The 22,122-nt window shown below is 38.2% G+C and overlaps 1 protein-coding gene across 1 annotated transcript; it reads right to left on the bottom strand.

The window, feature by feature from the left end:
- Window positions 1–7,377: 7,377 nt before the first annotated feature.
- On the bottom strand, window positions 7,378–21,325 carry LOC104262160 (prostatic acid phosphatase-like). The gene is made up of 10 exons (XM_009818426.2): window positions 21,212–21,325; window positions 19,782–19,877; window positions 17,154–17,240; window positions 16,363–16,515; window positions 14,121–14,219; window positions 12,913–13,008; window positions 10,317–10,449; window positions 8,978–9,060; window positions 8,007–8,113; window positions 7,378–7,534 (listed from the first exon to the last, which is right to left on the bottom strand). The coding sequence occupies exons 1-10, from the start codon at window positions 21,323–21,325 to the stop codon at window positions 7,378–7,380; spliced, it is 1,125 nt and encodes a 374-aa protein (XP_009816728.2).
- Window positions 21,326–22,122: the final 797 nt, after the last annotated feature.

Raw genomic sequence — 22,122 nt, 5'->3', positions numbered from 1 at the left:
ACAACAGGTATTTTACCATCTACCAGAAATTCTGTCTCTAGGGCCCTAAACCTCACTAAGCCTCAAGTGCTCTCTTCTCTGAGTTGTGTGAATGACCATTGTGTATACATTTCCTCTGATGGATGGGAGTGGAAAGGAGGAGGACCACAGCTCCCAGGCTTCCCCACCTCTCTTGTCAATCCATGCCCAGTTTTCAGCACATACTCAAACTTCTTTCTTCCTCCACTCTTATGTTCCCACCCTCCTTTTTGGTGTCTCCTGGTGTGATTGTGCCTATGCAGAAGGTGTAAGAAAGAGAGTAATTCATACTTCATAAGTATATAATACTTTGTCTTTCTGAAAATAAATGTAAGATGGTCTCTTCCTCTATTATTTAAAAGTCCAGACCATAAAATATACTTTCTTTAGAATATTTTAATATTTCTCAAAAAAGAAGAAAAGACGTCCTACTTTTTTAGTCTATATAGCTTTTTAGATAGGTGGTTCCTAAACTTTTTGTATCAAGGAATTCTTGTTGGCTTTCAGAATTTTTCACGTCCTTCCTAAGCCCTCACCATGAAATTCATAACTGATCAGTTTTTATAAGATTTGCTGTTTTATTATGATTCTTTGATGAGTGACTATGACTAATGAAGTCTTATTATTATGGAAGCCTTATGGTAACTTCATTGTAGACATGAACTCAATTTTTTTTGCTTTGAAGTGGACTGGTTGCAAAAGAACCCTTGCTTTAATGTGTGCAAGGGTTACCTTAGGTAACTGCTGCTGGTGGAGCACAACCTACACACTGAAAGGGTGGAAGTCATTGCAGTCAAGGCAGCTGGATATGAAACTGCTGCCTGCACTCATGGACCAGGCTGCTTACATGCGGAAACAGCTGCCTGCATTCACGGACCAGACTGCTCATATGGGGAAACACCTCAGGTACTGTCACTGACTGAATCTTTAGATCAGCACTTAACCTAGTTTGGATTTACCTGCAATCATTTTTTGAGCTGAAAAAGGGAAAGAAAAGAAAAATGTTGGTTTCAGTAAACAAAGTGACACATTTTCTAAGCACAATTTCAAAGCACTTGTGACAAAAGCAAAAGGCTGTCTTGCAGTCCTGTGTTGGAGTGATTTCACCCAGTTGTGGGGAGTGGGAAGGGACAAAGGAGTTCATTTGTGACACAGGAAGAATTAACTTACTTAGGCTGGTGACAGGATGTGAACCTGTGTCTTGCACTACAGGAGAAAGTGTCTACTCAGTGTCTTCTAATAATTTCTTAGTTTGTCCCAAATTTGTAATATTCACCTGGTTACAGGGCACTCAGAGAATTTCTTTCTGACCTTATGATTAAGATGTTTGCCTGAGACTTAGGAAGCCTAATTTTCACACCAGGAGAGTGAACAAAACAAAGTGAACAGCAGCGAGAAAGAGGCAGAAAGCACTATTCATCTTCACTTTCCCCTCTGAAAATCTTCAGCCTGGTGGTGATTTTATTTTCTGGAAGATGTGAAGTTAGATCCATTTGGTAAAGGAGGGATTTGAACTTGTGTCTGTCACATCTTAGATGTGTAGCCTAAGCACTAAGTAAAAAGAAGGAACACCTACTTGTAACACTCCTGTCAAACAAATCAAAAGCAGTCAATGAATTTGATCCATATTTGTGAATTATGTGGAGTTTAGGTTTTTTTCCTTTCTTTTTTGGTAGTCACTCAGCTCAGTAAATAACCCAAAGAGAAAAGGAGGTGGTGAAAAGAACAAAAATTATAGTCCAGGCAGTCCACTGCCACATTTCCCAGGCAGCACAAAATTACTGTTGCTTTTCTGTTGTTGTTCATTCCCCATCTTGCTGACATTGTTTCGGTGTATGACAGGAAAAATAGTGAACATCATGAGCTACGTCTCACCTATATTACAGCATCTATGACTATTCAGGTTATCGTATTATAGCAAGTATTCTTTAAAATATGACTGGACTGTCTATGCATTGTTTGTGAAAGAAGGGAGGGAGTTGCATTTTCATGTGATCCTGCTTTTGCAACATGATGCAAAGAAAAAAAAAATATTTTCCTTTACATTCTAAAAAATTCCAGAGTTGAACTGTAATTTTTTGCTCATTTCTTCTTTAAGAGGAACTGAAATGAAACTGTTTATGATTTCATACCTGCAAAACACTATGGGACAGACTTTTCAAATGAAGTCAGCTGGTGCAGTTATAGAAAAACATCATTTAAAGTGTTTTATTATTCGTTCACTGACGTCCCCAATTTGTATTCATACAGCAAGATCTGGGCTTGATGTTTCAGCCTTCATGAACGCTGATGTTTATTTTTCCTTGGAGTAAGCAAGGTATAAAGGAAGTCTTCCTTTCTGTGTTTCTGCAATGATAGCGCTAAGAACAAAACACATGGTAAAGAATGTGTGTGATGGGGTTTCTACTGAATAGGGATAAGGAGAGTAAAATAATTTAGAAATATCTTAATTTGGAAATTAAATTTGAAGCTTAATTTTGCTCAACAGAAATCAGAATGTTCAAGGTATATTCACTGGGGCATGTAGCAGGGAACGGAACATGGTCTGATGCTGTGATGGAAAAGGAAGACCTTCTATAGGTGTTCTGTGAGCAGTGGCTTTAGCTAGGATGCACTTCCATAACTGAACTGAAGTGCTGAGGCCAGGGTCCAGCTTCATGATCCCCCATACCAGATAAATCTGTGGGACAGAAGAAGGGTCTTCATGCCGTTCTTAAAATTTTTTAGAGATGGATTTGGGTGAGGAAGGAGGGGAGAAACTGGGAACTGGAGGCTGAAAGGAATCATGAAGAATGTCTCAGCTTTGTATTGCATTATCTATGTGAGCCTTGTCCAATCTAGGAAACCATCAGAAAAGTTACCCCTGCCTTTACAGCTCTTGAACTTCCACTTCTAAATATCTGGCAAACAAAACATTAAAAGCAACTCAAGCTTGCCCAGGTTCAGAAAAAGGAGAAATAGGAACAGGTTCAGAATAGAAGAGAGGATGCCTAGAAATTATTTTTTTGGCAGCCAGGGCTACAATCTTGTTAGTAGTCCAATGCCAATAAAGATGGACTCTTAAATTTTCCTCTCTATTTGCTTTCTTTTAGCAATTTGTTTTTTAATTACTTCTTGTTAAGGGAGTTGTGATGATCAACTGCATGGTTTTGAGATGAATAATTTAAATGGCTTGCAGTAACTCTCCTATGTGGGCTGCCAGACCTAGGAAGACTTTCTGCTGGTGTCCATTATGGATGTTAAGGTAATATTGGAAAAAACAAGCTTGTTATTTGCATTAAGAAGCAGCTAGAACTGTTTGTCTCCTGCTGTTGGAAAACATTTTTACCCTTGTTTGGATGCTATGGTAAAAGGGGTTGCATTTTTTCACTAGAGGGAATAATTTATTTTTATCTATGTGTTTTAACTTCTTTGCTGTGAAATCTAACTACAACTCTTCTTGCTGAACTCAGCTTGGGCCCTGCTGAGAAGAGAATGGGCTTTTACAGTGAGAATTCTGAAACTTGGATTCTTGCTAGACGGGAAATGGATCTTTTTATTCTTTTGTAGCTTATGGAGCAACAGTTATCTGCTTATGCTGCAGTTCTAAAAAGGAATATACATTTCATAGGCCTAGTATCCATTTTAAAAACCTGATCCAAGGAAAGGAAGCTAAAATGTTAAAATTTTCTGCATCTCATCTATTACTCTGGTTCTCTTTGAAATGCCCTGCAGGCAACAAGGCTGTTGACAAAGGTCCTATCCTCTGTGAGAAAATAAAAGATAAAAAAGGCTAGTTTTTCAAGCAAAGAAGTGTCCACTATTTTCAGAAGTTACTTGTATCTGATTGTTCTGATACAGCTTTTGTAGTAAGAACATGAACTGTTTTCGCAATAGCAATATTAGAAAATGTAACTAGTGAAGGATTGCCCAGCACGTTCTGCATGTTTTAACTAGCTCTGAATTTTTTTATTTTGTGTTGCCAGTAGGATCTTTTTGTTGTTAATGTCAAGAACAGCATGGACTTACAGACTTCCCTGAAGTACAGACTTTATATGATCAGATTTGAGTATACAATCAAGGTAACATAATAAAAGGAAGGTGTTTGAAAAGCTGTTTGAAACCACAAATGATTTTTCTTTCAAAATTGACACTTGGCCTTGCTGTCTTTTTGGAAAGAGATAGAATGTCTCAATATCTGAAAGCCTCGTTGGGTCAGCTAATTGCCTGCCAGGTATTCATGGTAGCCAGCCTGGCTGTTTGTAGGCTTCTTTTATGTCTAGATCCATGGTCCATTCTTTCCATAAGTCTCACCTTCCTTCTGTATAGAGATGGGATATTTGAGCATGTATAAGACAGAGAAAAGAAAGACAGACATCTCTTAGGTAAGTAAACAGCCATTATCCTCATTTTTGTAGCTTCTGGGATCTGTTTGTTTAAAATGCTTCATTACTTCTTGAATAAAATAAAGTGTAAGGACACTGGAATGACTCCGTCTTTTGGGGGGTCCTTTTGAAGCACTGCTTCCCTCACCAATTCTGGAAGTTCTTGTCTCGTTCTTCAAAAGAGTGCAACAGTTCTTCAGAAGTATTTTCCAATTTTGCTGTAAATTAAGGCTATAGCCCTTCAAAACGCTGTAACTATGATTACATCCTTGAATTGGTTCTGCCAAAGTCCCTTTGGAATAAATAGATTTTGAAAAATTACTCTGGTTTTGTATTGCACTTGGGTTTTACCACTTGGTAAAATAAAGTGAATGTTCATGGAGGATAAGTCACTGCTTACTATAATTTTGGTTTGTTGTACTGAGGAATGTTTTCTTTTGATAGAGATCAGGAGACTGTTGGTCATGCTGATGGATGATAATGAGAAATGTTAGACTGTAGTCACATCACAATGTGGGAGGAGTTTTTTCATAAAGCTAATCACACTGAAGATCATGGAGGGAACACCTAAAGGTAAGACAAAAAGAGAGAATAATTCTTAGCATATGGCCTCATTCTCCGAAAACGTGGCAAATCTGTTAATAGCACCTCAACAAGTGGGTAGCTCAGACTAAGCACGGAAGAGTAATAAATTTGCTCCCATTTTGAAGTAATTAGGAAAAGTCTGTTGAAATGGTGAGCTACACTGAAGCCTTCCTGAGCAGCCAAAAGAGCACAGAGAAAAGTTTTATCTTCTTCCCAGATATGCTGAGCTGTCTTCACTCCCTATGTTCCACACTGTGGTCATTGTTATGTGGAGGAACTTGGGTTTCATTTATACCACGCTCAAATACTGCTACTCTCTTGTGTAACCTGTAATAGCAATACTTGCCTAACTCCTGTATTTCCCTGTACTGAGGACGTAAGTCATCTCCGTGAAACTTCAATTACGCATTTTCTGGAAACAGCTCTGTGTTTGGGAAATGGTGTCTACATGTAGAATAGGTATGTAAGGTAAATTTTTGAGCTCAGCCACATTCCTGGATTTCATTCAGAAAAATCGCATTTATCGGCTACTATTCATCAAATGCTCTGATGTATGTATAATCAAAATATTAACATATGCATTAGCAAAGGATAATATTTGATATTATTTTTGACAAAGCTGAAAACAGCTGAAATCAGTGATGTTGCAGCTGTGTACGTTAGGTGTAAATGTGACCTGTAAACTCTTTGCATCACTGTGCAGCTTGGTTTATCTTCCTGGTGTTAAAGATCAGCTGTTCCAGCCTACCTGCATTCTCTGAGAATTGGTAATGCACAGTGGTTTAGCAGAGTGCAGTCCCTCTATTAGCGTGCTGCACTGTGGGCAGAGAGTTTAAAACTTCTGCCTGCAGGAAAAGAGTTATGAGCCCCAAAATTAGGATCTGGCCCCAACAGTTACTGAGATGGAACCATTCTGAACCAGGATAAAATAAGGGAAAGTGTCAAATTTTGATATGACAACATGGCAAATATTTTGATTGCATTGTCAATTTTGGTTGTAATCTCTTTTGTGGTCCATATGTGTTTTCAGCACTCAGGATTACTAATGAAGGCAGTCATGAGCAGCGATGCTGGAACTCATGTAAAATGCCTGAACACCATCTAACTTCTACTTAAGCAAAATCTGAGAACTGAAACAATGTGCAACCTTTGTGTTGAACTTAAAGGCTAAATATTTGTGTCTTTATTAATGACAAATTTTTATTATATGATAGATGGGGTTTTTTGTTTATTTACTTGGTCAGTTACACAGTTTGCTTTGTGAAGAAGGGGAACTAATTTCCACAAAACTTAGATACTAAGATTACTAATCACCACAGTATAAATATGAAGTATTTATCACTATCTTCCATGACGGTATTGGTTGCTTTGCCAAAAAAAAAATAGTCAGAACCAACCTCCCCCTCTCCCTGACGAATTGCCTTTTGCAATTAAATGTGGTAATTTCCTGATATGTTTGTGAGCAATTAATATAGTCAAGAAATGTGTTTAGTGAATCATTAGTTGCTAATTATTCATTCATTCTGGCTAAACTATCTCCCATTTGTTCATGGATTCAAGATATTTAACAGGAAATTATTTGCAACCAGGTGAGTTGGCTTGCCTGCATTCTTCTAATCTCTGACATTTCAAATTCTTCTTGATATCAGTGATTCAGAAAGCCATATGGGATTTTTTTAATGTTAGGTACAACATTTGATCATCAAAACAGTGGGGACACTTTTGAATCATGGGGCCTGTTTGCTTTTCCTTTAAGGAATATAGAGCTAGATACAAGAGAGACAATGTAATTCTCTGCCTTCCTGTTCCCTCTTCCTGCAAATATAAATATCATCAGTCGTCAAAATGGAAAGCTAGACATCCTAATATGGAGGTACAGACAACCTACTAGGGAATGTGTTAGTATGCCAATGTGTGTCTGTATATGTCTGACATTCTGGTAAGTACCAGTCTGGTATACTATTCAATATTTACCTGGTTTGATCTCTGAATGTCTCCTAAAGTCAAGGGAATGCATAATGTTGTTAACCAGCTCAGACAAATACTCTACAGTGAGAGAAGATAAGGTGAATTTTTATAATTCAGTGCATTTGTATCTGCTTCCTCAGTAACTGAAAGTCTTTTTGACTGTACCAAAACAAAAAATCCCATGAAAAATAGTACCCTGAAGTCTAATCAGCCTTATTTTCATTTCACCAGGAAGTTGGGCTGGAATAGATAAATGTATCAATGGAGTAGAAATTATGGCCATGAGTACAATCTGTCTTGCAGGACCTGAATATTTTTCATTTCGGACCAGACCCTTGTGAAAATGATTGATACTGCAAATGAGCTCTTGGCAGAAGATGTAACCCTGACCTTACTTTTGGATACATGTGCCCAAAACACTTAACTTACCTCTTTTTATGTCCTACATCATACATTCTCTTGTCCAATGGTGTACTAGGACTGGGGAGACCAACTGAGTAAATCTCTCCAGTGGACAGCGAAATTTACAGCCAGGGAGAGTGAGGGGGTGAGGATCTCTCAAAGAATTATTCCGATAGTACATTTCTATGGTGTATTGCCTGTTTCAAAATACAGAAGGGTCAAAATAAAGTTAGGTGTGCAGAACCAATCAGCCTTTCCATGTTGTAGTGATCGTACTTTGGGAAAAACTTTTAGCTAGCTTATTTGTCTGGCTATTAGTATGTATCATTAGTACTCTGAAGAGATCTTTTTAAGCAACAGATGGTCTGCACCAATTTGCATGTAGTTTGTCTTCTTGGTAGAGAGTCAAGGAGTTAAATAGATAAAAAGCGTAGAGTAAAACCTCTCGTAACTGCAATGAAGCAATATATAGAGGGTTTTCAGGCTGCAGTGCTGTGATTCTGCTACTGTCAATAACTGCTAAATTGAGTCCAATTATAATAATTAAAATCAATCTATAATCTTTTCCTGTGTAATGAACCTTGTGTATCCAGTTTAATTAGTCTGGGGTATCAGTAAATCGCTTTTTAGAAAAAGAATATGTTAACAGTGCAGCTTGCAGATACTTGCCCATTTTTTTCCTGATAAAGTTCAAAAAAATGACAGGCACTGTAAGGAGGCAATTTCCCATTGAAGACATTAAGTGCCATCTGTAAGGCAACAATAGTGGCTGCATGCTGTAAATACAAGAAACCTTTAATTAAAGACCTATTGAAAATGATTGCATGTACCTATTATTTAACAATATGTCCACACATTATCTGTCCACTTAACATTAATTGTGTGGCCTCATTAATACTTGCTCTCTTCCCTCTGCAATGTTGAGCAAATACTGTCCTTTTATGGCTGTACAAACTGAAATGCTGCATGTGTAAAGGATATGTATATGTAAATATTTAAGAAGTCTTAGTCACTTGCAGTTCTTATCAAAGTTAGTATGAGCTGTTAAAACTTCTTTTAAAAAGAACTAGTGATTTTGCTTGTTAAATAAACAGTATTCGAGATCAGCTGATATATACCTGATAGGTCATAATCTAACTGCAGTTTAGAAATAAGAGCTTTTCATCAAGAGCAATCCAAAAGTTTCCTTCTCCAATAACAGTGTTTGCACATTCTAAACAGAAGTATAAAGTCACAATTGAGTAACAGCCTTCATAAGAACTTCTAAAATAACTAACTTTAATTTAATTTTTTTTTTTCCTTTTGCATCTGAAAAAGATGCAAGAAGCAGGAGGTTTGTTTCTAAATTATCTTTGTGATAGAGGTTCAATAAAACATGAGGCATGGTTTTTCCAGTTCTCTGCTCAATCAAAACAATATTACAATGAAACATGACATCAGGTGGAAAATGGAATCCTGCAGGTTTCAAAGTAGTATTTGTTCATTAAAGAGTGAAAATAATCCAATGATATTTAAGGTTAACCGAATAAAAAATGCTTGTAGCTGTATTTCATGAAGGCAATAATAAAGTTTCATGGCTGTCACTGTATTTGATAACTGCAGAAAGGGCGTATAGCAGAAACAGAAAGGACTTGACTCACCGCAGAATACATAACCATTTTTTGCTGGTGTGAAGGCTTTCTAGCACCTGAGATATGCTTTAGAATAGTTTTTAAAAGAATACCTGAAAGAAAATGGGGAAGCAATGACAATGAAAGGGATGCTTGTGTTAACATCTGTATCATTTGTTACTGTTTTAACACAATCTGTCTTTAAATCCACCAGGTTTATTCAATTGACTTTATAGATAATTTGTGCGGAGTGCCCTGGTTAATTTTGATACTATCTTTTATATGAAGAGTGGGCCTATTTTGCTTCTGTGTAAAATGTTTTGGGGATCCCTCATAGCCTCAACAGCTCCAAACAGTGCATTCAGAGCTGCTTTGTGCCAGCAGAACAGTGCAAGAAGAGCATGGTAATGAATACTACCCTCTTTCGTGTGTAACACCATTGACTTTCTGATTTCCAGAGAAAAAGAAAGAGTACATCCTTTGGACTCTGAGCATTCTTAAATTATGTGGCTGTCTGTAGTTTGTTAATGTTAACTGTTGAAAAGTTGTAAGACAAACTATATGAATTAAATCAATGGCTGTGCTAGTATGTTAGCATAAGGTTGGAATCTCAACGAATTAAAATCCTAAAACAAAAACTATACACTCTAGCAAAATTAGACATGTATTGTCTTGAGCCACTAGCACATTTTTTAATAGCAATTGTTAGTGAAGCAAGAGCAGAGGTTTGAACTTTGTGCTTAGTTTTGTAAGTTGGAGGTCCAAAAATGCAAACAAATTAATCCATGCTTATATGTGATTTGTCCTTGTAGCTCACAGACCCTGACAGTACAGTGTCCATATAAAACAAAAACAAGGCCCAAAGAGTGACAGTGGATGAATGGAGGAGAGTAAGTGATTAAAAAGGTATCAACTATTTTTAAATTTCAGCTACTATTTGCTGAGTTTAGAAGCAGTTTAATAATCTCGTTTTAGTACTCTAAGTAATAGAATATGAAGACTGTTAGGCAACAAAGTTACCATCCTAGAGATTATTACAAATGATATCTTGTTAAGTAAGTTAAGCATGGTGGCTTACATTAATTTCAGACTTGATTCAGTTCAGCAAGAATCTGTGTATTACTTTGGATTTCTTATACAGTGTAACGAAAACAGTATCACCTTTATAATGTTGGATTAGGATATTCGTGATACATATCCTCACCATCTCTCTTCCCATTAATCAAAATCTTTCAGTGCTGATCACCAATATCCACATCATGGCATCTTTTCATAGTTCTACTATGGAATCAGTAGCAATGTTTATTATATACCCTTTCTTCTTTCTCATTCTACTCTTGATTTTAAATGGGGTAAGAATTCAGCTTACCTCCCTGCACACGTGATTTTTGTATTTGTTTGTGGAACCCGAATTCCGCCTGCAATAACAATTCTGAGAGCTTTATCAGCTTGGTCCTGACACCATGAGTAGCCCAAACAGGTAAAGTGTAATTGTTAATATCCTACAGTGAAGAAAGAAAACATGGTGATTTTCTTACTGATTCCTACTGCTAAATGTTGTTTGTTGTGGCACAAAATTCTTGTCAGAACAAATTCTGAATGTTTCACTCAAGTAACGTTTTCTCTTTATAATAAAATGATGACTGTATTTTGCATTTAGACAGCTGTAGAATTCTTATTTATAGAATCACACTGCTTAAAACAAATTTGAAGGGCAATGTTCAACAAGAAGAGAAAGTATGATACTAAAAATTATTATGCAAAAAGCAACTGGCTTTATTTATGCTAATTGCTAATGCAGTTGTCAGGTGAAAAAAATTAACTTTATGACTCTTTTTCAGCCATCTACTGAGATGTATCTGAGATCTTTACTGAAACAAATCCTATATAGATGCCAGGATTTCAAGGGCTGGCAGCTGTGAGATATAAGTGAGATCCAGAGATCAAGTAGAAATATTTATAGTTGTAATTCGGATGTACCGGAGTATGAGGTGTATGTATAGGGATTAGACATATAGATGGAATTCATACCTACGTATACCAGGTGTATTGGATACTGATGCAGTCCTGAAGATAAAGTGGAATGGATTAGTCTTTCCTTAGAAATGCAGCCCAAGATATGTTAATGGTCACAACTGTGAGAAGGAAAGGTATACCCAACACTCCTGGTTTGCACTACCCTGAATTCCTGTTGAAACAAGGTTGGTGTCTTTCCTTTAGTTCAATGTAACCTCTGTGAATGTGAGCCATTGGACTAAGCTCACCAGAGGCAGTGCCTGTGTAATAACAAGTTCCAAGTAAAATGCCAACTACTTAAAGGATTTGTTTAAACAAGTGAAACAATAGAACATGTTATGTTAAACCAGCTCAGGTCACAATGTATCATTTTCTCTTTTAACAAATGTGCTTTGTGTCTTGAGGAAAGAATTGGCTAGTTGCATGCTATTTAAGACAGTGCTGTAGGTGAGCAAGCACCTCAGTCTCCAGGTCACCTGGAAGTCAGATGACATTTAGCCAGTAATAACAAATACATAGAGATGTATGCTACTGTAGTTTCATGAATTGTGTTTAAAAAGCTATGTAAGAAAGGTTTCTTTGTATGCTTGAAAGGGTGAGAGTGGCTTTTATGGCAGATGTCTTAATTGATACCCCCAGAGTCTTCACTGGGTAGTATGAAAGACCAAAGCTGATCAACTCTTAACACTGGAAGGAAAAACCCAACTAATTGGTTTGGTCTTCCAGCATTTATCTAGATCCCTGATGGTAGCTGTCAATTTTGCACATTTCTCTGGTGACACAGGTTTCTCAGTATGATATAACGATTGAAATAAAAAGTTGTGGTCCTGAGCAGTCCTGCATTTGGAAAATATGGAAGGGTGACCTCACTGAAATTATGGTGAGGTGTCCCAGCATGTTAGCATTTCATTTAACTTAAGGCCCTGGCTAACATTCCATTCAAGACTGCTTTCACCGAAGTTGGACCTTGCAGAAACTGCAGGACGGAGGTAAATTCATTACCATCGCACCCGAGTATTACATGCTGCTTGTGAAATCCACCTTAAAACTGCCTCAGTTTTTTAGGGGATATCTGAGTACCAATTTATCATTAATATTTGAGTTTAAAAATAATTATGCATTAAAGCATTTGTAGCAAATGCTGGCTGCAACAAAAACTTTTTAACACAAGACTGCAATTTTTGCTTCCTTCAGCTGAGATAAGTCTAGACTTTGAAGTGACATGAAGTGAGGCTTGTTGCTAAATTAAGGGCACTCAGGATTTTTTCAAATCCCAGTCAGAGGTACTGGACTGTGGGACCCAAATACCCATGACAGCTGGGCACTACAGTATCCCTTTTGTTATAAAATCCATGCTGCTTTGTGATGTGCCTGGTTCCTTTGCTAAGAACAGGTTCCAAAACTTGCACAAATAGCCATTTGTGTCATTCCAATGGGTGCTTAATTCCTGAAAATACTCTGACCACTACTGTCCATATGCAAATTATTACTTCTCTTGCTTACACAATTTGCATAAAGTCTTTGTGGAAGGATGCTTATGTTTCTTTGCCAACAACAAATTTTGTTCCCGTGTATCTCTGTGATGGAGTTTGGAGGAGTAACAAGACAATTTAATCCAAAGGTATGCTTTTGCCTAATTCTCCATATGCAGTCACTGACAGAATATTGGATTTGGTAGGCCATTAGTTGGTGTTCCTTATAGTGGTGGATGACCCACGGCAGCCTCACACAGTCATAGTGTCTTTACAGGATTTTCAGTTGTAAGTTTGATGTTAGGTGAGGGTTTCTGGGGAAGAAGCTGAGAATAGTCTGTGGTTCAAAAAAGTTTGGAAGCACAGACCTACGCTCTTTTGTTGTCTAACAAACAATAGAAATAAGAGCTAAAACCTGTTTTGAGGAAGTTGTAAGTATTTCTATTGGACCTTGGGAATTTTCTTTATATTAATTACCTCATATTGTAAAGTGTCAGAGAGCTTCCAAATTCTTTCAGTGTTCAACTTCTTCAATGGGTATCCTGTATGAGTGGCTAAAAACTTCAGAAATGGCTGGAATACAAAAAAGCAAACTTGTAGTACACAGGGCCTTTTAACATCATTTCTACACATTGCTATACTAGTACATAATAATTTTTAGAAAAAAGATAGTCTTTCCACTTTGCGCTTAAGCAATGAACCATCGCCTAGTGGTAAGACAATTTGGCCTCTTCATCTAGACAAAGTTGGTGACCTGCGTTCAGATTTGAAGTATGGTGGTGGTTTATGCTTGGTGGCAATGCTCAGAAGGGGTTACAGAGGGGACACAGCTATATGAGGAAGTCTGGCAGAAATCCAAAAAGTGCTTAAAGGAAGCATGAGAAACAGAATTATTCTGATGTTGGTACTGAGCAGAAGGGAGGTATGATGTAAATTTGGTAAAACTGGGAATTATGATTCACTTGCATATAATACCCAGATGCAGAGCCGGAGATAGATGACTGAGGTCAGTGGTTAAAGATTATAGAAAAACAGGTGAGTTTGTTAGTGTCATTTTGCATAAACCTGTGAAGAATAAGGTTGCAGCAGAATAGACAAGTGATTGCACACTCATGGCAAAGATTTTGATGGTGGAGAAAGAAAGGAAAGGATACCATATAGAGGCAAGAACAGAACATAAGTGAACACCTGAAGACTTTGGGTGTGAGACATGAATAGGTACTTGAAGAAAGCACCGAGGCTGTTGTAGAAAATCTGGGGAATTGAGCTGTGAGCGTTTTGTGGTGGAAGAGGAATCTGAACTAGCAGAGAGTTATATAGTCAGAGACATCAGAGGAGTTGCTTTACGTAGAAGTAAACAGAGAGAGGTACTGGAGTGATTTGAGAGATACTGGCACTGATTTGATCTGAGTTTTTGTTTTGTCTGCTCTTCTAGAAGGTACTTGGACTGTTTTTTTGCAAAGTAGTCAATAATTTATCTTTGCAACTTTCAGTTGATGGGAATAGCCCAGTCCAGCTGGATCTATAATGTTGTAATTGTTTTTTGGGTATGTTGTCTACACCCACTGTGAAGATTAGAGATCTGGAAGGAGCATATTGACTGCCATTTTTTAAACCTACCTGTTAGACAATGTTGACAGAAGTGGTACATTTTAATTAGATTTCCAGAACTGAAAATACTTTACCCTGTACTGCTTGAGTTGCCTTTGGAAATCCCTTGTTGCAAAGGTTTCTCTCAGAAGCTCATTGTATTTTGGGCAGTGTGAGAAAGGTAAGTATAGCAACTGAAAAGAAAATTGCAAAACATTAGTTAGGCAAGTGCTTCTCGTTCTGCAATTCAATATACCCTTGCAGGATTGTTGTTCTGATTGTCTGCACTAGTTAGGACAAGCTGAAAAATAATTTGGGAATGTAGTTTTCAAGAATATTCATCTTCAGGACTGTAAGAGTCATACTGATGACTACTATCAAAATAATCTTTAAATGTTCAGAGGAGTAATAGCTGCAGTAGTTCAAAGTTAAAGGATTCATTTGCACACAACTAAATTTGTCCCTTGACAGAAGACTAACACAAGCCCTCACAAACTGCTTTGTGCTTGGCTTCCCCAGGGATGATTTCACTCACTATGTTCAGTCTTTCTTTAAACACATCGTCACCTTTTTGCAATAAATTACCAAGCAGCAAGCAGACAGCAATAGGAGTCTTTGTGCATACTCAGCTGTATTAAATGGACTTACCACAGCTTCATTTAGTTCATCTAAATCACAGAAACTTGTGCAGTTTCTATAACTCAATTGTCTTTCATTAATTCAAGACATCTGAAGGTTAAATGTTACATGTGACTGGGATAACTTAAGAATCTGTTCGTTCATTTATCTAAGCTAAACTGAGTTTATTCTTGTTTGAAGTTTTTTGTATTCCATTTTAAACAAAAGTTAAAACAAAATTTGACACTGGGATATTCTTAGCATTTTTCTCTAATGTGCTTTTTGTCCTTTTTCCAGTAATAAAGCTCTATCTATATAGTCCCACAGTTAAAAGAACTTGAGAGTCCTGAAGGGATAATTAGCTTGGAAAGTTTCACAGCAGCTCCTTGATCTTTTTAGAAATATAATTATCTATTCCAGAAGGTAGGAAAGTATTTCTGAATTATAACCATACGTTCATGAACAGGCATGACTTTACCAATACCTGATGGACCCTTGTTTTGGGTAGTAGGATACATGTGGTCTCAAGCTTAGCCTGTGTATGTAGTAAAGATGAATAGAGTTAAAACACAAATAGTTGAAAAAAGTATGAAAAATGTGTATGTTTTCATGACTTTATGATTTGTTTGAATAAACTTACTTGCTCCCCTAGATGGGAATGAGGTGCAGCACCTGCTTGCTGAGTTTGCTAGTGATACTAATACTGGCCAGGTATTCTTAACTGTTTGCTGGGGTACCAGTGTCAGAAGCAGCCCCTGACTCTACACCAAGCTGTGTGCATGTACGGGAAGACACGTGTCTCCATATCCTCCATCTTCATGCTTTCTTCACCTTGAGATGACAACCATTTCTCCATGTCCCTATTTAACCTGATTCCCCTGTCATCACAGACTGTGTTAACTAGACTTGTAAGCCCACACAATTTATCTTGCATCACATGTGCAAACCTTCTCTCCCAAACTGGGACTCATACTGTACACGCCTGATATTTCCTACCTTTTTACCATAGGTTATCCACAAATGGGAAACTCCAGCTCCACTCAGCTGCCCAGCTTTCCCCTCTAGGACTAGTATATGCAGGCTACAGAGCTGCTATCCCCACAATTCCTTACAGCTCCAAGGTGAGGAGTTAAGGAAGGGAGATGAATAAATATATTGCCCTATGAACTCATGCTCTCAAAAGCTCCGAGTCCTCCTTCCTTTTCCCTTTTACTTTTTCCACCAACCCTCAAAATGCATGCACTGACCTTCAAAGTGCATTAAAAACCAACCTGTGACTCAATTCTCGCTGTAATGAAAATCCCAGAATAATTCTTTTATCTTTTCTGTTGGCTGCAGACTAAGAAATGTTGAAGCACTGGTGAGAATAGGTATGCTTCCTCTTCTCACACAAAAAAAGTAATGTTTGTGATAAGTTTAGGATTAATATACTTCTATAGTGGTTTACTCACATTATAGCTTAATTCTTTTTCTCTGTACCTAGGACTTCTGTCTGTCTTCCTTTTTTGTTAACTCCAGGTCTCTGATATGTAAGTCCATTCCTGTGGAAACTCTTGACAATGTTTCTACTCAGCTTATCAGGCCTTTTCTGCACAATGCTTGTAACAATAATGTACTTTTCATTGCCTTTACCATGCCCTTTATCCTGTCCCTTCACCTCATATCCTAGGTATTTTACTAATGATTAAGGGAAAGCAAATGCTTCTAGTTTATACTCACATTATCATGTGACAGTGGTACCGTGTGAACTGGAATTGGCTGCCAAAGGATTCTGGGGTTCCAAATCTGGCCTTGTGTTGGTAGGTACAGCCCGGCAAGACTTGCCTGAGCACTCATAAGCGTGTGATCACAGTCAGTGCTTTGAACATAAATCTGAAGCAAGAAAAAAAAAAAAAGAAAAAAGTTTTGGACAGTCATTTCTCCTGTTAGTTTTTTTTTTCTCTTGGTAGAAAAGAAGGGGACTAGTACTGTGCTGGGAAAGACGGCATTAAAGTAGAGTGGGATGAAGAAGGACCATGAGAAAGAAGGGGGAGGGAGAAATAGCGAAACTGGAATAGGGCCTTGGGATAAAATTTTGGTGGACAAGGGAACTGCAATATGGTAGCAGTTCCCTTAGGAGTCCTAGTGAAAAGCATAAGACTGACTCTATTTGACGATCTAGGCTTTGGGACATCATGTATGCACTGATGAAATGTGTCCTAAATGAAAACTAAGCTGTATCTGCACCCCATATGGAAGTGTAGAATTGGAGATATCCGACACAGATACCCTGCCATACAACAGTGAGGCATCTGAACCTGATAGACAGCCTAAAAAACCTTTCGCATGGTTTTCAGTTAACCATCAGCCTGTATAAAAGTTGAGCCACAGTTTCAGGGATACTTTGAAATTACATTGAATTAAATGGGTATTACGTTATCTCCAACCGTACCAGGTTCAGACTCTCATGCATTCAGGAAGTCCCATTAACATCCATGAAAAACATCCTCCCTCCCAGATCCAGTACTTGCCTCACACTGCTTGTATACAACACTCAGGAAATAAGAGTATCTCCTCCGTATGTACTGGCCAAGCTCATACTGCTGCTGTATGCCAAGCTGTAGAAGTAACAGAATAGTGTTAGAGGCTCAAGAAGTGTGCTATGCATCTATTCCTTCAATGAAAAAATTAGATAATATTTCATATTATTTTGATAAATACCTTTTTCCTTTCTAAAATGAAGGAGGAAAGAAGACAGGAGAAAAAAGCAGTAAAGTTGCTGCCTTTACAGTATTGGATAGTATTAGATAAGTCTTCCTGATGGATGCAGTTTTGCATTTTGCTCTATGGAAAGCTATGTGTGTGTTATCCAAGCTAGTAAGACTGGCTGAGGGGCAGGGTGACTTAAAGCAGGCATAGAGATGTCCCAAGACTGTCTTTCTAGTTTCTGCTCTGTTGCTGGCTTACAGCTGATGAACTGGAAGTGCAGACAGAGCAACCACCTGTCCACGAAGACACGTCCAGGATATGAATCCCATAGAATATCACCAGTGATTCTGTATGGAGGCTACAGTTTTAGCTTGAGTAAGATCTTATTTTTCAGGAAGACAGAAAATCTTGAATAGAAGACTTCAAGTAAAAGTCCTCCAAGCCTTCAGGTATTTTGCTGCGATGGTTAATTAATATCGACAGGCTGAAACATTTGATTCTTGATTCTTGCCTGACTATGTCCCCAGCTTTCCGCCACTGGATCTTGTTACGGTTTTGAATGGCACATTCTTTACCATCACAGATCTTATTCCCAGTAAGATAATAACCAATAAGATAGAATCAAGTCCCTTGATCTCTGTGTTAAACTAAATAGATGAAAATTCTCTATTCTCACAGCGAAATGGGTTTTCCAGCCTCAGCGTTTTAGTAGCTCTTTGCTGAACATTTTCCAACTTACCAACATAATTTTGTAAACAGATGACATTAGAATTGCATGCAATGTCCCTGTAATGGCCTCAATATTGTCATCTTTTTACTTGTACCTGGTGTTTCCTGGCCTAAATTGAAATATATTCAGCTTTGCTCATGTGATCACTACTCTGCACTGGGATCTCAAGTACAGTGATTACATATTGCTTCCTAAAGTCCTTTTCTAAGTCATAGGATCATAGGATAATTCAGGTTGAAAGGGACATCAGGAAGTCTCTAGTCCAACCTCCTGTTCGAAGCAGAGTCAGCTATGAGGTCAGACCAAGTTACTCAGAGGGCCAGGCACGGCCCACAGTGGGTGTATGTGATCACCTCTTTCTGTTGCTGCAATTGTGCATCCCATTTCCTAGGGTGTATGCTTGTCCTAGGCTTCTGCCCCAACTTGCCTAATATGTGTGTTGTTAAATCCTGACACCTGGGTCTTGCAGCCTTCCGTGCCCTGGAGCAAGCTGGCATGTAGTGCTGAACTTGCATAATGTATATGTGGAATGACTGAGCCACAGCTGAGTTAAGGCATAGGAAGCTGGTCTGTTACTCCAGTTTCTTCAAGGGAGGTGATGTGAGAGGAAAGAGGCCTGATCTTGCATTGGAGATCAGTTTGGCCTCCTAAGAATGGCGAGGAAGAGGAAACCCTCAGGCAGTTTGTTCTATTCTGATTTTGGTGGAGACCTAGCAAGTGACTAGTTCCCCCAGGAGAGAGAAACATGTGCATTGTGCTGGACCCACTGGTCATTAGGTGTGTGAGTGAACTTATTCTGCAGCAGCATAGCAGACACACACCTCACAGTCTGCCTACACATGCACAATAGCCATTTATCTGGGACATCCAGAATTTTGGCACATCTAAACTACTCCAGTGAGGCTGCCTGGTTCCCAGAATCCTGGGCAAATAACTTGTGAATTTTTCCATCCAAACAATCTTGGGGAAAAAGGAACGAAGCACAGACACAGTAGGTCGTGCTGGTGTGAGTGGAGCAGAAGTAGGGTTAAAACCACCTGGTGCCCACATATTCCCGTACAGCCTGATAGTACAGGAGTTCACTCATGTGTCCATTCACAAGAGGAGGCAGCTAATACACATTACAGTTAATGCAGAGACACAGTTTCTGCAGCTAAACTCCGCAGCCGCCTTAGCTGCTGCTAGTTACTACCATCAGCTGATACTTGTGTGTGAGCTCAGCTCTGCTGTATTCCACCAATGCCTGCACTAAAATAGCTGAGCTTTAAATCAGCTGTCCCTGGCACAGCGTGGGAGAAATTTCTGCTAGTACTGATCTTAGTAGTTCACGAGCTAGGAAGCACTCCTACTCAGCAGAGATTGAGGGTGGTCTGTGAGCACTTCCACCACCTTATGCTACTGATGGTTAAAGCTTCATGTTTGGTCTCAGGTGAACTGTTATGGTCACCAGTACCTGGCTCCTCCCAGAAGACCCTAGTCTGCAATCAAACAGCTCAACATATGCTGCTATTGGACTAGAACAGGCTGACTCAGTGTAATTTAAAATCAGTGACTGCTCGTAGCTGTAGCTTCCTAGTAAGTTCTTTGGCTGTCCTTTTGGAGATCTGTATACGGCAATTTAATATGGGCTTTCTCCAAGTGAAAACAAAGTTCCAAAAACCAGATATCAACAGACCACATTCCAATATTTCAGTATATTGGCCCAGGTAAGCAAACGCACCTTGGTAAGCTGTCCATATCCCTGCTGCCTTGCAACTTCTTTGTGCTTGTCAGTTGGAAAAAACTCCTGTGGAGTGTGATCACCATGGCGAAATACCTGATAAAACAGATGGAATTCCCTTCGCATTACTGGGATTTTTGTGATGGATATAATCAGTGCAGTCACAAGGAATATGCAATGACAGTGAATACTGTATCTGACAGATGATAAATATATTCATGGTGCTTTTCTTGGGTCTAAATAGCTACAAGAACTGTTTGATTTATTTAGACAAATGTAACTCGTCTTTTTTTCCTAGCATTTGAAAAGTAATTAGCTCAAATAAATTTTTGCAAGTTATAAAAACTATAGAATATCTTAATATATTTTAAAGAGGCTTTATATATTTTAGGAGGTATAGACCACAACATCAAATAAACAGAAAACAAACAGAAGCATGTAAGTAATTTTCCAGAAATATTAGAACATAAATATTTTGGTAGGACTAACTGGGAATTCAGAAGGAAAAAACCCCAAACTACTACTCTAGATACAGTTTCTGTGGCTGACTGCTGTGAAGTGTTCTTTCTTGGCAGAAATTAGCCTTAAAAAGCCACGTGTTGACTTTTTCATCACAAGAGGTGATGAAACTGTCATCTAATATCTAAATACAGACTAAACTGTTACTCTGAAAACATTGAACCTATTCCAGAATTTCACTTCAGATAAAAGATACATCTATAAAGATACATCAAGATTTTTCATTCCTGCAATGAATTCTTTCCTTGTCCAGCATAATTCCTGTAGATATGTGTCACATAATTTTAAAATTTTACCACCAGATTTTTTTTATTTCTTAATCCAATTAGGGAGAAATAAAATCAAAAACTGCAGCACAAAAAGTATATAAGTGATTTACAAGCATGTGCGATGTTCAGAACAAGATTCAGTCTTCCTGCAAACAAGCGGTATGTCATAATCATTGCAAATAGCATCAGTTTCACAGCACTGTTTATATGTTGCTTATTCAATGCCATTGTACACTTGTTTGGGTTTCACATAACAAAATTTGTTTTGCATGTTAATCCATTGAAACCACTGGAAAATGGAAACTCTTCCATGGTAAAGGGGGTTTTTGCACTGTTGATATTTAGTTATGAAATCCTCTTTTACAATTTAAAAATGAATCCTATGTGATTCCTCTCTTAGTGCTATTAAAAAAACATTCTTTCTCAATCCAGAAAGTTAAGTTCATCTAGGACTGCACAAAGGAGATAAAATATAACAACTTATTTAAAATTGAGGATTTTTTTTGTACAATGCAATAGTGAATTTTGAATATGCAGGAAATACTTAAATATTCACAAAGTGCCCCCTCCCCTAGAGTAGAAGAAAAGCAGTAAGTGACAAGTTTTGAAGAAATTCCATTTGCCCATGAACTATCTACTTACTATCGACACAAACTTCAGTTTTCTTTTAGCTGTCGTTTGGTGAAGAAAGATGCAGAAAAGGCAGAACATGAAACACAGACTCCAAATACCACACACCAGCTGCCTTGCTCTCATCCTGAGGGTAGCTTTCAGCTATTTTGCACACCAAGGTCCCTGGCTGGATGTGGTGATACAGTAGATATGTGGCTAAGAGGGGAGGAGTCAGTTGTGCTCAGTGAGGTCCGAAAGTGGGCTGTGGGCTTGCCTCCTCCTCCCTTTTTTCCCTTCTTGGGTTGGTGCTTTTCAGGGGATTTGTGAAATGAAAAGTGTATTTTGCACTTGTACTCAACTTCTGTGTCCCATGTATAACATGAAGTGAAATCTCTGAGCCCTCTAATTCCTGCCCCTGGCACTTGCAAGGCAGGTGAACATAAAGAACTAGAAGTTGCCTTCTATTATTTAAGCTAGGATTTAGTCTGGGTCAGTCAGCCTTCTCAAAATTCAGAATGCTGCAGATATGCTGTCTCTTGCTGTATGCAAAAGAGCTAGTAAACCATCCTCATTCCTAGTGCTCACACAGTCTTCTCTGAACCCTTTGTACTAGAAAGCTAGGAGGTGCAGTGCTGACAATTGTTCTTTTATAAAGATCTCTGGATTTTTCCCCAGATTCGGCTGTGGTCTGTAGGAGGAATAAACAGCAGAAGGTTTTGTTGCATGGGAGCAGGGATAAGTCTAAATTCACTGTAAAAAAATAAAGATACATGAATGAACTTTTCACCTCTACAGTAGATTGACTATGTCTCTAATGGCAAAGCTTGTGCCACAGTTTTCTAGAACTATCCCCCAGAATTTCATACAGTTAGGTAATTTTTTATTTTCAAATTTCTCTTGCTGCAAACACTCTCATTGTTAGAGCATGCATAAATCAAGAG

Source organism: Gavia stellata, chromosome 6, assembly GCF_030936135.1.
Source record: "Gavia stellata isolate bGavSte3 chromosome 6, bGavSte3.hap2, whole genome shotgun sequence".
NCBI classification, from domain to species: domain Eukaryota; kingdom Metazoa; phylum Chordata; class Aves; order Gaviiformes; family Gaviidae; genus Gavia; species Gavia stellata.
Note: the sequence above shows the minus strand (reverse complement) of the source record. Positions and strands in the feature narration are given on the sequence as shown.

Bases quoted from the DNA above. Each gene is read 5' to 3' on its own strand.
- LOC104262160 (XM_009818426.2), bottom strand. From the start codon at position 21,325: ATGAGAGCAAGGCAGCTGGTGTGTGGTATTTGGAGTCTGTGTTTCATG. The intron at 17,241-19,781 runs GTGCGTTTGCTT...TTACTTCTACAG, and splicing joins GATATGGACAGCTTACCAAG to CTTGGCATACAGCAGCAGTA. The intron at 8,114-8,977 runs GTGAGTCAAGTC...TTGTATTTACAG, and splicing joins AAATGGTTATGTATTCTGCG to CATGCAGCCACTATTGTTGC.